The sequence below is a fragment of the Stigmatopora nigra genome, chromosome 15 (genome assembly GCF_051989575.1).
Source record: "Stigmatopora nigra isolate UIUO_SnigA chromosome 15, RoL_Snig_1.1, whole genome shotgun sequence".
NCBI lineage: Eukaryota > Metazoa > Chordata > Actinopteri > Syngnathiformes > Syngnathidae > Stigmatopora > Stigmatopora nigra.
The window spans coordinates 9,777,966-9,791,406 of NC_135522.1; the positions used below are offsets into that span (position 1 = coordinate 9,777,966).

At 34.6% G+C, this 13,441-nt stretch overlaps 2 protein-coding genes across 2 annotated transcripts in view; one reads left to right on the top strand and one right to left on the bottom strand.

Moving 5' to 3' along the window:
- pvalb6 (parvalbumin 6) overlaps window positions 1-1,242 on the top strand; it is a 33,562-nt gene extending 32,320 nt beyond the window's left edge. The window contains exon 5 of the mRNA XM_077734746.1: window positions 716-1,242. Coding sequence (XP_077590872.1) covers window positions 716-741 — 26 coding nt within the window. The 3' untranslated portion in view covers window positions 742-1,242. The remainder of the gene's footprint in view (window positions 1-715) is intronic.
- baiap2l2a (BAR/IMD domain containing adaptor protein 2 like 2a) lies at window positions 913-12,684 on the bottom strand. Its single transcript, XM_077734608.1, has 14 exons — window positions 12,512-12,684; window positions 12,286-12,361; window positions 10,940-11,026; window positions 9,694-9,755; window positions 9,540-9,611; window positions 9,367-9,441; window positions 8,743-8,874; window positions 7,322-7,417; window positions 6,893-6,959; window positions 6,379-6,583; window positions 6,083-6,148; window positions 4,669-4,846; window positions 3,221-3,261; window positions 913-3,005 (listed from the first exon to the last, which is right to left on the bottom strand). Exons 1-14 carry the CDS (start codon window positions 12,563-12,565, stop codon window positions 2,927-2,929), a joined length of 1,290 nt encoding a protein of 429 aa, XP_077590734.1. The 5' UTR covers window positions 12,566-12,684; the 3' UTR covers window positions 913-2,926.
- Window positions 12,685-13,441: the final 757 nt, after the last annotated feature.

Sequence of the window (13,441 nt, forward strand, 5' to 3'; positions counted from 1 at the left end):
TATTTCCTCTAATATGGATTTGGACGTCGAGCGCTCTCAATGGAAGTGAAAGATGAACATTGACATCCAGTTTTCCCAATCCGAATGAATTTAATGTCTATTGTTTTTGTCTAACATGATTTAATGTTTGTGAAAGATATCATTAAGTGTCCTAACACATTGGATACAGACAAAAGTGGATGAAAAGTGACATCATTTATTGATTTACACTTAAAGAGATAAGCATTTGTTTGCATTGTTGTCAGGTGTCATGTCATAATTATGACAGTATGCATTCAAATAAAGTATAACTTACTACAACAATAATATATTACATTAAGAATAATACATGGAGAGATATACTAGAATGTTGTGAGTGAAGTCAAAATGTAGGAAAGCTTTCATCATGACTGACCTCTTTTCTTTTTATGATCTTCTCTTAAAAAATGAGGCTTGAAAATCACTCTTCTTTTCCACAAGAAACTTAAAAACTACTCACAGCTAATTCTCTAATATCCTGAGGGGGGTGTGTTATATAATTTATTTATTTATTCTAGTATACATACTTTGTTTTATGGTAGTAGAAGTTGCCGAAATTGTGTGTCGAATTCTTACATTTCTATGCCATTAGGGTTATTTGACATACAAAGGCTCTACTGTACATTGCATTTTTATGAAATGTTGATGCAATGACAACGATTAAGACACTCTAACTACTTTCCCCCATCTCTTATAGAATTTACTGCCCTTGTGAAAGATTAGTCATCTGTGACGACCCACTCCAAAAGGCCTCCTCACCATTATTACATCTTGCCCCCCTTCCCACATCCTTTTGAGTGCATAATGAATATCCAATACATAAACACAAACACATACACAGACACATACAGTATATGATGCCCTACAGCTACATGCATTCATCCCATTTTCTCCTTTTTATACAAGATGTACTTGTTTGCGCTTATGTTTAGATGATAAAAAAAATGCCTGCAGGATTAGACCTTGCATTATAAAGCAAAGTAGATTCAGTGTGTGAAAAGATTCTGAGCAAGATAACCTATTTTCTCTTCCATGCATCATTCTCTTATTTATCTTTCTTATCATTAAGTTTCTCAACCAGTATTCCCCCACCCTCTCAAATTAACATTCTATTCATCTAGCAACACATCCGCCAAGCAATGAGATGTATTATTGTCATGCTATAAGAAAGCGGTAAAGCTGTGAATGAAAATAAATATGAATAAAATTAAGGCAAAGCTTCGACTCTTTGACTCTTCTGTTTGCTGAATCAATGAATATCATTTTACCCTCTTTGAATTTTTACCCTTTTTTTACTCAGCCATACCAACTCAAAAACAACATGACAGAAAGTACATGAAGTCTAAAATGATGTAGTACTTCAAAGAGCTTGAGAAGGGCATCGTATAAAAAAAAAAACAAAGCGGTAAGACTATCAAATGCACTAGAGGTGCTGCACTAATTTAAAAGAACTATACTTTGAAGCTATTAGCACAATTGGATTCACACTAAGGTTCAATTTGGGTTAAGTATCCCCAAAAGAAATGCAAACAGGCAATGTGGGATCTTCTTTTGTAGGCCAATTTAACGCCTGAGCAAGTAAAAGGATAGTCCAATCTTATAGCAGCGAACAGCATAGAAACTGTTAGTTTTACATTGTTGCACCATCAGAAGACCACGAGAAGAAATTATACAACAATACAAATGTTAAATGCCCTTTCAATAAACATCATTTATTGGGAAATTGTAACATTTCATTTTTTCCATTCTATTCTATTATGTATTTCTCAATGACTGGCAATGAGAAAATTCATTGTTATAATGCATTCCTTTGGAAAATGTTGATGTAATCACTATTGCATATTGCTTTGTTAAATACAGATATATAAAAATATTAAATATGCTGAATGAACGGTGAAGGTTTATTAAGTTCTGGACTGTTGCTAACATGAAAATTATTAATAACGCCATATCTGAGGAGTGTATAACATTTCATAAATAACTTGAATAAACCTCCCTTCCGCTTTAAAAGAATTATTACACATCTACTTGTGATGAACTCATCTAATACACATTACTTTTATGACTAGACACCACATGATTGGAGGTAAATCGATTCATTCATTCATTTTCTGAACCACTTATCCTCACAAGGGTCGCAAGAGGTGCTGGAGCCTATCCCAGCTAACTATGGACACACCCTGAATTGATGGCCAGCCAATTGCAAGGCACGAGGAGACGGACAGCCAATCAAACTCACACTCATTCATACCTATGGGCAATTTAGAGTGTTCAATCAGCCTAGCCTGCATGTCATTGGAGTGAAGGAGAAAGCCGGAGTACCCAGAGATAACCCATGCAGGCCCGAGGAAAACATGCAATCTCCACACAGGATAATCGATCCAGGACCCCAGAACTGTGAAGCCAACGCGCTAAACGCTCAGGCTTCTGAGGTCTACCTACCATTTGTGTATTATAATATAATATTATATATTATTATACATATTCCACTCTTAAATTCACATCCACTGTTTGCCACAATGGAAGCACGCTATGCTAATGCCGGTTAACCATGCAAATTACTGAATAGGGATTTTTTTTTGAGAAATTTGGACTTTGTGGCCTGTAGTAAGGAACTCTCTCAAGTGCAGAAATTATGGTAATTATTTAAACTTGCTTGGAACAGAGGTGTTCTCCCTGTTGGCAACTACAGAGCTCATGCATTACTGACAGAATACATTAGTTCACATTTTTATGTTCTAAAAAAATATTGGAAATACACTTGCCATACATATTTAGGCATGTCAGAAATTGTAAAATGATTCGTTTAACAATGCTAACATAAAAACTGATTGTGGTTGGAACAACAAACTACATAAAGTATAGATAATTGTCAATCATAGCAAATAATTTTGTAAACAAATTGACATCAGCGATGAAGCCGAGGCGCTGACCTGTCATTGGTGGATGTAGGCTTCAACTTAACTGTTGCAAATGGGTTTGTACCCCTTCAAGGTAAAGAAAAGAAATGAGAAATATTAACAAAAAACAGAAGTATGACCTTATTACAATGTGCAACATAATATTTTATGTAAAGATGAAGAATATATTAACATTGCCCTCAATAAACTATATACGGGCTTCAGAACACATATAACAATATCAATGGAGATAAAGAACATTGAGGCAACTTTTTAGTGTAAGCTTTTAGTTTTTTACTTACCTCGGGAATAGTTCTGGTTTAGATACATGTGGCTGGGATCGCTGCATGGAAAAAGACACAAAAATGCGGGAAAAATGTAAATAGACAAGTGCAGATATGTTTGCAGTTATAGAATTGCATCCAAACCAGCCTTGATCATTGACCTCGCTACATTTCTTGTGCAAGAATTGCATGTTGAACACACGCATGCACATTAAAGTCACTCAGACTAAAGAAAAAAAATCCCAAAATGTTGTATACTGCAAACACCATGCATCGATATCCACTGTTAAACCGTTTTCAAAAATGAGAAATAATGTTAAAAATGCGAAATAATGTTAAATATTTTACTAATATTTAGACATTACCGTATTTCACGGACTATAAATCGCATCCGTGTATACATTGCATTTTTTTTTAGCAAAAATTAAGCACAAATATACGTTAAAGTGACATTATTCTACTACGTTTTGCCCATACAGCCTAGAAAAAAACAGGCTGACGGTAATCAGAGAGATCATTAGTCGCAGGCCCAGCCAAACTATGAAAAAAAATGCGATTGATAGTCCGGAAAAGATGATACTCGAATATAATTGAATTATTAAAGCAGCACCACTGCACAAAAACTCTCTCACTCTACACAGTTAGCAGCTGGAGCTTCCACCCTGCATCCACCAGAAAGAGGGATGAGGTGACATAGAGAACAGCACTTTGCCACAGTGCTAGACAGAGGGAACAATGAAAACAAATAAACACAAGAACAAAAATAAACAATAGCTTTCTTTACACCCTCACAGCCTCAATTTAAGGATTATACCAAACACAGACATTTAGCGGGACCTGTGCTATGCCGAAAAAGAGAATTGATGCCATTTCTGCAGACTGAAACACCCACACAAAAGCACCTACCTATATTTACAACCCAAATTATACTTAATTAAATAAAATTTCCTCACTTGCTTCACTCCATACAGGATCTCTTGGCTTCCAAAATGTTTTGTGTGTGGTTTTCAACATTAAAAATAGTACTAATTAAAAAAAATATTCAATTGTTTTCATGCTTTCAAGTGGAAAATCAAGAATAAGAAAGTCAACTTTAATGCCATTGACAGTGATACACATAAGATTCATTATAACTGGCACTATTCGCAAAGATTGTTCTTGCAATACACAATAAAATAAAATATTTATATGTATGATACAGATTAGCAAGAACTAATATCTTTGGTTAAAAAAATAAAAATGAAGATTGAAGGCCACCGTGAAAAAAAAAACAATTTAGTAACGTAATTTAATATTAGATCATTACAAATATCTCTTAATTTTTCTAATTAGTGAATTAAAGACGCAAAAAAACGTTGCTTTCCTTCTACCGAGAGAAAGAAAAACATTTTGCATGAGAAGTCGTCAAAGATGAATCCCATAGACTCCGTAAAAATCATTTTTACTATCATTGTGTACTGTGATACCTTTTTCTCTGGATTGGACTCTGTTGTCTTGTTGGAAGTGCCGGTTTGGTTCTTGGGGAATTTATTTGAAGACTGCAGAAGTGGAGGTGGCGGTGGAGGGGCCAATGGTGTGTTTGTTCCTGGTGCATCCATACGGCTACTCACGCTACTGTTGCTTCGTCCCCGGAGAACAGAATTACTAAAAATACAAGCAAAATTGTTATTTCTGGACTATAAGTCACAATTTTCTTTTTCTTTGTTTATCTGAACCTGGATTAAATGTACTGTTTCACCACAATAGAGTTTGTGCTGCACCAATACAATTATTTTGCACCACATAACAATTCTCGCACTCTATGTGCTATCGGACTATTTTAATAATGTTGTGATTTGTATTATGTCAATTTGAAGGTAAAATAATTGCAATCATGGCTTGGTCACACAGTGTGCTATTGTTCTAGACGTCCAATCTATTAGAAGTGGGAGGGCCATAATCCCTATTAAAATGGATTGGCCGTCTACTTGTGATGAATTTATTTAAATTTAATACAAAAGGATGATTGGACTCTAGACAATTTGATGTCTATCATTATCCTGGAAAGGGCGACAAGTGTTTGTTCCTTTTTTTTCTGGTGTCAATGCTGGCAGCCATAATGAGTAGGTAGACCATCAATTGGAAAATAGATATTTAAACGAATATATTGCAAAGCATGTTATTTCTCAGAACTCTCCCATTCCAATTATGACATTTTAATGCCTTATCATTCCCAATATTGGCACAGTTGAATAGTGTGTTATGTGTTCATTTGGAAGTTAGAGACTGCACCCTCCAAATTACTTGATTTCTCCAGTTACCACAAATTCAATAAAGTATTAATTCAATATTTGATTGCTGTCCACATTAAATTAACTAAGTTTAAGCTAAGATCGCTCCTATCTAATCACCCTTGTTACTGCCACAATGAAATTTCTTCAATACGGGAAAAATAAAGTTATCCAATCAAATCCAATCCAATTCCTGAAGGCGTTGGGTCACCTAAATATATTTTAAGTCATTAATTCCAGCCCTGAATATTGGTCTAATATATCAATCGGGACAGCCTGGGGTAAAGCAGCACAATTATCTCTTAACTCTTTTAGTGATGATGATGATGATGATACAGGGGCTGACTCTTAAGTTATAGCATGGAATGTATTGTGAAATCCAGTCATGTGAAGTTGCAATTGACTGATATGGACAGGTGAAACTTGATATATCCAAATAAATAATACAATAAAAAGTAGTAATTTCCATTTTTGAGAAATTCTCTGGAGGGTGAAGACGTAACATGAATTCTAAATGGAAACATTGCAATGATCAACAAAATCTGTTGCTGTTTTTAAACTATAATATTTAACTATTCTTTTTTCACCTCAATGTAATTTACTTATTTACCTCAAGTTAGGTTTTATAGGGAGGTCATCCACTTCTTCCACATAGGAGGCCGGAAACCATCCCTGACTGAAAATAAATCGACATTAGAGCAAAAACTTTGGTGTTGATGTTGTGACGAATGCTGGTAAAAACTGACTAGTTACACAGACTCACTATAAAAAAATACATTACATTCATATTTTTTACACATCTAACTGTGATTTAATCACTCAAAGAGTTTTGAAATAAGATCAAATTAGGCAAAAAGATCTACGAATACAATCGTAGCTCATGCATACCCACATACTTGCACTCACCGTGAATTGTTTCCAGCTATATGACCATATAACCATCCGTTTTTTGTCTGCTGGACTAGTACAGTTATCATTTCTCCCCTGGCAAAGGGTAACAAAGTTTGATTGAAGCCATCGGGTTGATGAGCAACCCGGGCCCTTGTGGTTTTTCCTAAACCACCTGACGATTCAGCCCCAGAGCGATAGATACTTCCTTGGGGAGACGGAGCTAGAAAGAGAAAGAATGCAAGCATACTAGTGATACATATCTATTGATGGATCATAGCAAATATTAAAGTTAATATCCTGGAGCTGTCAACATAGAGCATTAATATTTTCCATTCAATTTCCACATTTAAATGATTTTTTTTGTTCTCCCTTCAGAAAGCGATTTGTCATTTTGATGGTTAAAAGAAAGAAAATGTTTGTGGAACTTGAAGAGACAAAACATTAACTAAAGAAGGATTAATATTTGGATATCTCAGTACATAATAATTTCATTAAAGAATTATAACATCCTTCTCTCGAATGTTCATACCTCTTGATGGTATTTTTCCAAGAGGCTGCTCTTCTCTGTTCTTCCTATTCTCTTGCCTGGTTTGTGCCTGCATAACCAACAACAACAAAATTCAAGACAACACAATTTCCTGTAAAAATGCTCATTTTAGAGCAAATTAAAAACATGGCAAAATTCCTTTTGTTTTTATTAAACCATTCAATCAGAGGGTATCACCATGCGAAGCCTGCTGCAGGCCTAAGACATCTCATTCCACCAGATGGCACTCTGGCAGTAAAAACATCCATTACACTACTTTACTTAAAACAGTGCAACGAGATACAAATCCATACAGATTTAATAAGGCTGAATTCAAATCTAATCAAAGAAAAAAAATCACATTTAAAACATTATGTCCTTGCTTGATACATTCCTTAAAGCTGACTTGCATTAATTTTGTAATGAACTCACAAGACTATCCAGAGCAGGCTGTATGGCATATGATCCCCTTGTGGCATTTATCTCCTCTCTCCAGCAGTCAGCCTTGATTTGGAGGGAACCCCCATTCTACCACATAAAACACACAACACCAGTATGAGAGTAGTGGATGTACACTGTTGTATGAAGAACACTAGTGTTAACAGAGTTGACAAGTATAGCTTTGTTAAACATCACCTTTACCAACCTGGGAAGAGGGCAATTACAGCTAGTTTATTGTCTTTGCCCTTTGAATCATGAGCTGATTATTTGACTTGGAAATATAATTATACTTCACCTGGATACAAAGGAACTCTTTCAAACAAAGGAAAAGTAAAACCCTTCATGCTTGTTTCTAATACGGTTGTCAGAAGTATGGATACGTTTTGACACCAAAATGACTTATGATTACGAAAGTATGATACTCAGTCATTGATTAGTATTTTTTTTTACCACTGTGGGTCACCAGAAACATGCTGGTATGGGGTAAATTTGATTTGATATGAATCTTGATAATAAATATAAAAAACAAAAAGGGTGTAGACCAAGGATGTCAGACTCAGGTTGGTTCACGGGCCGCATTAACGTCAACTCAATTTCATGTGGGCCGGCTCATTTTTGATATAATATTTAGATTTCTTTTATATAAATGGATAAAAAGAACTGGATTAAAAGCCCCAAATATTCAATTTTTTATAGATTATTTGATCTTTTTTTCTTAGTAAGCGAAAATCGTTTAATAATTTAATAATGGTTTTCATTTCAAAAGGAAACCATGTTTTATTATGTTCCATATTAAAGTGGAAAACAGAAAATATCTTTATGTATTTTTAGATTTTGCAAGATGATTTTTGACCTAAAAACTGAAAAAAAATCTTTAAAAATTGCAATTATTGATTTAAAATGGGAAAATTCAGGAAATATAACATACATCTATATCTATAATTTTAATTTGATCCTAAAACAGAGAGTCATGTTTTCTTTCCCGGGCCACACAAAATGATCCAGTGGGCCAGATTTGGCCCCCGGGCCGCCACTTTGACACATGTGGTATAGACATTTCCAATACGTCAGGTTTCATCATCCATTTGACTGGCTTTGAATAGATGAAAGAAAGAGGAAGAAGGCGAAAAAGCCTTTCCTCCATCCTGCTAAAGATGCTGAATCTTTATTATCTTCTAATCCCTTGTTCTGTTCTTGACCCTCATTATAAAATAGTAACATTTCCCTCACAAAGACTAATAGTAGCTGACACAATCATTAGTCATGATTGAGAATTCTCTTTCTAGCGTATCCCTGTTATAGTCTTCCTGATCATTACTGTAATGAGTAACATGATTTTCTCAAGTCATTCTGTACCAGATGTCAATAACCCCAAAGTACAAGCCATGAAATACAGTAAGAAAAATGTGTACCTGATTCATGATGTGGGAAATAGACTGGATGAGACCACAGTGCTTTTCAGCCAGAAAACGATATCTTCTCTCTTCCTCTTTTAGAGCTTCACTATGACTTTCCCGAAGGAATTGTAAATCCTCAGCACCATCCTGAGTGTGGACATGGTTGTTAGTGTAAATAATGTATTCCTCTTGCAACCAGACCAAAACATTGGAAGACATTTCATGAATTATTCGTTCATTTTCTGTACCGCTTATCCTCACAAGGCTCGTGGGGGGTACTGGAGCCTATCCCAGCCAACTATGGGCACAAGGAGACGGATTCACACTCACACCTAGGGGTCAATTTAGAGTGTTCAACCCGCCTAATGTGTATAATTTTGGTTATCTGAATCATTGCCAACCATCCCAGTGAAAATGGATTGGATGTCTATTGTCATCAATTGGAGCCGAGGAGTTAAAAGAACTTTCTCACACTTATAATGTTTTCATTCTACGATTTAATCCCACGTCATGTTTGTAAATCTGACATTTGTGCATTGAAGAATCAAAATATCAGCCAGAAAAATCACAATTTTATTTTTTTCTGGAGACTATAAACACATTCTAAACACATCATATGGTGTTGAACGGGTTACAAACCTGGTGAGCATAGCGATTTTGCTGTCTATCCATTGCTGCTGCATGGACACTCATTTCATACTGTTTTCTACTACCCTGTGAGATAAAAAATCAACCAAACATATCAGTTGAATCACTAACCCACAATAAAAAGAGACTTCTCAATATATTATTTAAACATCTTTTTCACTCACTGATATGTAGTCTTTGTCTAGCTGAATATTACTGTCCATCTCCTGAAGAATATCTTCAGTGAACCAGCGGAACTGTGACATATACATACACAGTATGTGTAATCTCTCAAGATCCATATATACATGTATATATATAAATCAACTTCAAACTTACCATTTCCTCAAGCTCCAAGGTAAGTTTCTTTTGGCTCTGTGCAATCTGAATCAAAACATCTCCTAGCAGATGAGTAGAGTAGCAAATTTGAAAACAAAGGAATAACATTTTACTGTTATTATTATTATTATTATTATTATTAAATTGTATTTATTTGTTTGAAAACTGGTGAAATACAGTTTAGTATAGTGCAGTGCAATAGTACAGTGCAGCAGTGTTTCCCATCCTTTTTTGAGCTTTGGCACACTTTTTGCATAAAAAACATCTCAAGGCACACTACCATATGAATATTTAAAACTATGTCGCCTAAATTATCAATATCAAGTCGTTTTCATTAAAGTATTATCAACAGGAATCAAATATACCCCAAAGATCATTCCAGAATTTAATTTTTCCACACTGACCTAATCACTAATAGTTGATGCTTGATGGTTATAGTTTTGGTTGTTCAGAGTCTGCAGCCATCAACTTAAAGCAGTGCTTCGCAAACATTTTCGGTTGGAAAAAAAAATGCCCCCTCAACCAAAAAAACAGTAGTTTTATAGAAAATTCTAAGCCACTGCTATCCACCAAGTGAATGTGGAATGACACTTTATATTCTAGTGTGGCAAAAAGTATGTTTCAAAAGCTCCCAGGCATCATTTTGCGGTGCCCTAGGGGGGCCTACTATTATAGAAGCAGTGACTTAAATTAATGTTTTTAATGTCATAATTTTCCCCAATCATATATATATATATATATATATATATATATATATATATATATATATATATATATATATATATATATATATATATATATATATATATATATATATATATATATATATATATATATATATATATATATATATATATATATATATATATATATATATATATATATATATTTTATATATGACATATATGTTAGATATGTTTACTGCCTGCCATTATCTATTATACATGACCTCATGCGAGCATCTGATACCCGACACTGCTAGATAAATGATAAACATACTCACATGTTGACTTCTGTTGTCATGGATACACTCATGTCAAAAGGTTTGTTTATAAAACCATTGAAGACGAAAGTATGAAATTGGGGTCAATGGTACCCATTGACTAGCATATCATCTACTATCTCTTGGCTACCTATGCTCTTTTGAAATCTATGTTCAGTAAAATATACACGTAATCTTTAGATTTTGCCAGTTTTCCCCAGGGAACCCCATTGAACTGAAGTCTGCAATATGCTTTCACTTTACCTATTGAATGTGAGGAGAAGCTGTGGAAAGCCTGCTCGCCCATCTGGGAAAGTGCAGTGAAGTAAGCCTCGCTTTTAACAGCCAGAGCTAAAATACAGTATAAAACAAAAAAAAACAAAAAACATGTGAAGTTACATCTTATGGCATAGGCAAAAGTCAGGAAGAAGAGAAATTAGAGAAAACAACCTTGTTGATTTACATGCATCTAATTGAAATGTGGTAAAAGTTAATCAATTTTCCATGTCGCGTATCCCTTCTAGGGTAGTCGGTATGCTGGTGCCTATCCCAGCGAAATACAAGCAGCAGGTTGGGGACAGCCTGAATTGGTTTCCAGCCAATCACAGGGCATGAGGAGATTGAAAGTGATATTAAAGGAGCATGTTTCATGGAATGAAAGGTTTTCCAATTTCCTTTTGACCCATTAGTTTAGTATGAACAGAAACGAAAGTGGTATCGGTACCGCATTGGCATCAGTCGATTCCACACAGCTGGATGTCAGAATAAATATCGGGAGACAAAAAAATGTATTGCAAAACAGTACTAATTTTTATAAAAAGGAAAGGAAATATTGGCTGAAAGAATGTACCACACTTCCTACCCTACACCACAGACGGATTAATCAATCGATACATAGAAAAATCAACTCTACATTTGTTTCGCGTAGCCTAACTTACAGACACCAACATGTTACAATCATTTGGCTGCCATTGAACATAGTATTTTCTCATTTAGACAGATTTATAGCTGTCCATGTCAAGTAGGAAACAAAGGAAATATTATAAAAAAAAAGGGAAGTAAAACTAGATAGATATGATATAATGACATTATATTACATTATAGGATGTGACAGTGTTGAGAAATAATCAAACCCATTACACTAATGTTAAATGCCATTTAAAGTGCCTCTGTTTGGCCCTAAATGAAGTCCAGATTAAAATTTTAGCATGTTAGGACATTAATGGTGGAAAACCTTTTTAAATGATAACTTACTAAATAAAAACCTGGTCACATTTCTTTAAAAAAAACAACAATAATATGTTGACACTGAAAAAGATCATACTTTCTAAATGCAATGCAACACACCTCCAATCTAAATTAAATTAAACAATGCAAATGTCTGCTTTCCTTGGATACAAACCTGTATCAACAAACACTACAATAGTCCCGACAAAATTGGACTTTGGAATGAGGTTTCATGAAACAGCCGGCTGACGTTTTACGTTTGTTTAGTTTACGGCCCTAATACACAAAGGTGTGTGAATGGCATACAAAAGGACATGGGAAATAAATGTTTCTCATTATTTTTTTTCCTCTCTCACATTTATTCTATTTTGCCTCTGTCTCACCTTGGAAAGCTCGGACATAACTATGGCCCAGTGATACAAGATTTTGCAGGCCAGGGTTGAATTCATCCATCAAGCTCTGTCAGGAAAACAAGACATGTTAAAAGCAAATTCTGTTTGTGTTACGCATTATTTCATTACAAATTACATATACAATATTAGTACAATGAAGAATTACATAACTCAAATTGAACTGCTTTGCTAAAAGTATCACATATTTTTCACTTACTGAATAAATCCCCAAGGTTGATCGACGTAGCTGCTCTCTGTGCATCGTAGACATGTTAATATCCTCCTTTTTGTAACTCTCAATGAAACTCAATGATAATGTCCAGGTCTTAACTCATCCAGGAAACAGAGTTGTATGAATTAGACTGGAAAAAAAAACAGACGAGGCTGCTAGGCTCTTGTTAATAGACTCGGTTGTGACTTGAACCCTCTGCAGTAAATAATTAAACACGGCCCGGCCATAAAACACAACAGTATGTCCTGTAAACATTGACTTAGTATTTGTTTGCTGATATTAAAACTGAAATAAGCAATGCTTGTTAATTTATAATACATACGTGTTCTGTGTTGTAACCTTTAAATCATTTTTAAGGTAGTTATTATATTTAGATTTTTGTGTGTGACTTCACTGTTGTAGTAGCCGAACAAATACAAAGGGTTCCTATTGTATGATTGGGGAATTTGCTTGAAAGTGGGAAAAAGTGCAATGGCAGATGAGTAAATAGTTTAAAAAGAGAATATTAGATTTGTTAGAATGGAGCAAATGTAACACTATATTTGCTCATACTCTATGTGAATTATTGGTAAAACAACCCAATTAAATGTTCAATAGACTACCGTATTTTCACGACTATAAGGCACACTTAAAAGTCTTAAATTTTCTCCAAAATAGACAGTGCGCCTTATAATCCAGTGCGCCTTATATATGGAAAAAACAGAAAACCAAAAACGAAAAACCACCACTGTCGGATATTAAAAAAACACAAACGCCTGAACTGAAACAATAACAACAATAATAACTGTTAAATATGCAGATGCCATCTTAGTTTACAAAATCTTCCATCATATAGCTCCTCCCCCACTGCAAGATTTTATACAAAAAAATCCAAAACATCAACAATGGCTGGCTCTAGAGGTGACTGTAGTGAGT

Excerpts from the sequence above, each read along its gene's own strand:
- baiap2l2a (XM_077734608.1), bottom strand. The coding sequence starts at position 12,565 with ATGTCTACGATGCACAGAGAGCAGCTACGTCGATCAACCTTGGGGATT. Across the intron at positions 12,362-12,511 it reads CAACCTTGGGGATTTATTCA|AGCTTGATGGATGAATTCAA; the intron begins GTAAGTGAAAAA and ends TTTTCCTGACAG. Across the intron at positions 3,006-3,220 it reads AAACCAGAACTATTCCCGAG|GGGTACAAACCCATTTGCAA; the intron begins GTAAGTAAAAAA and ends TTTACCTTGAAG.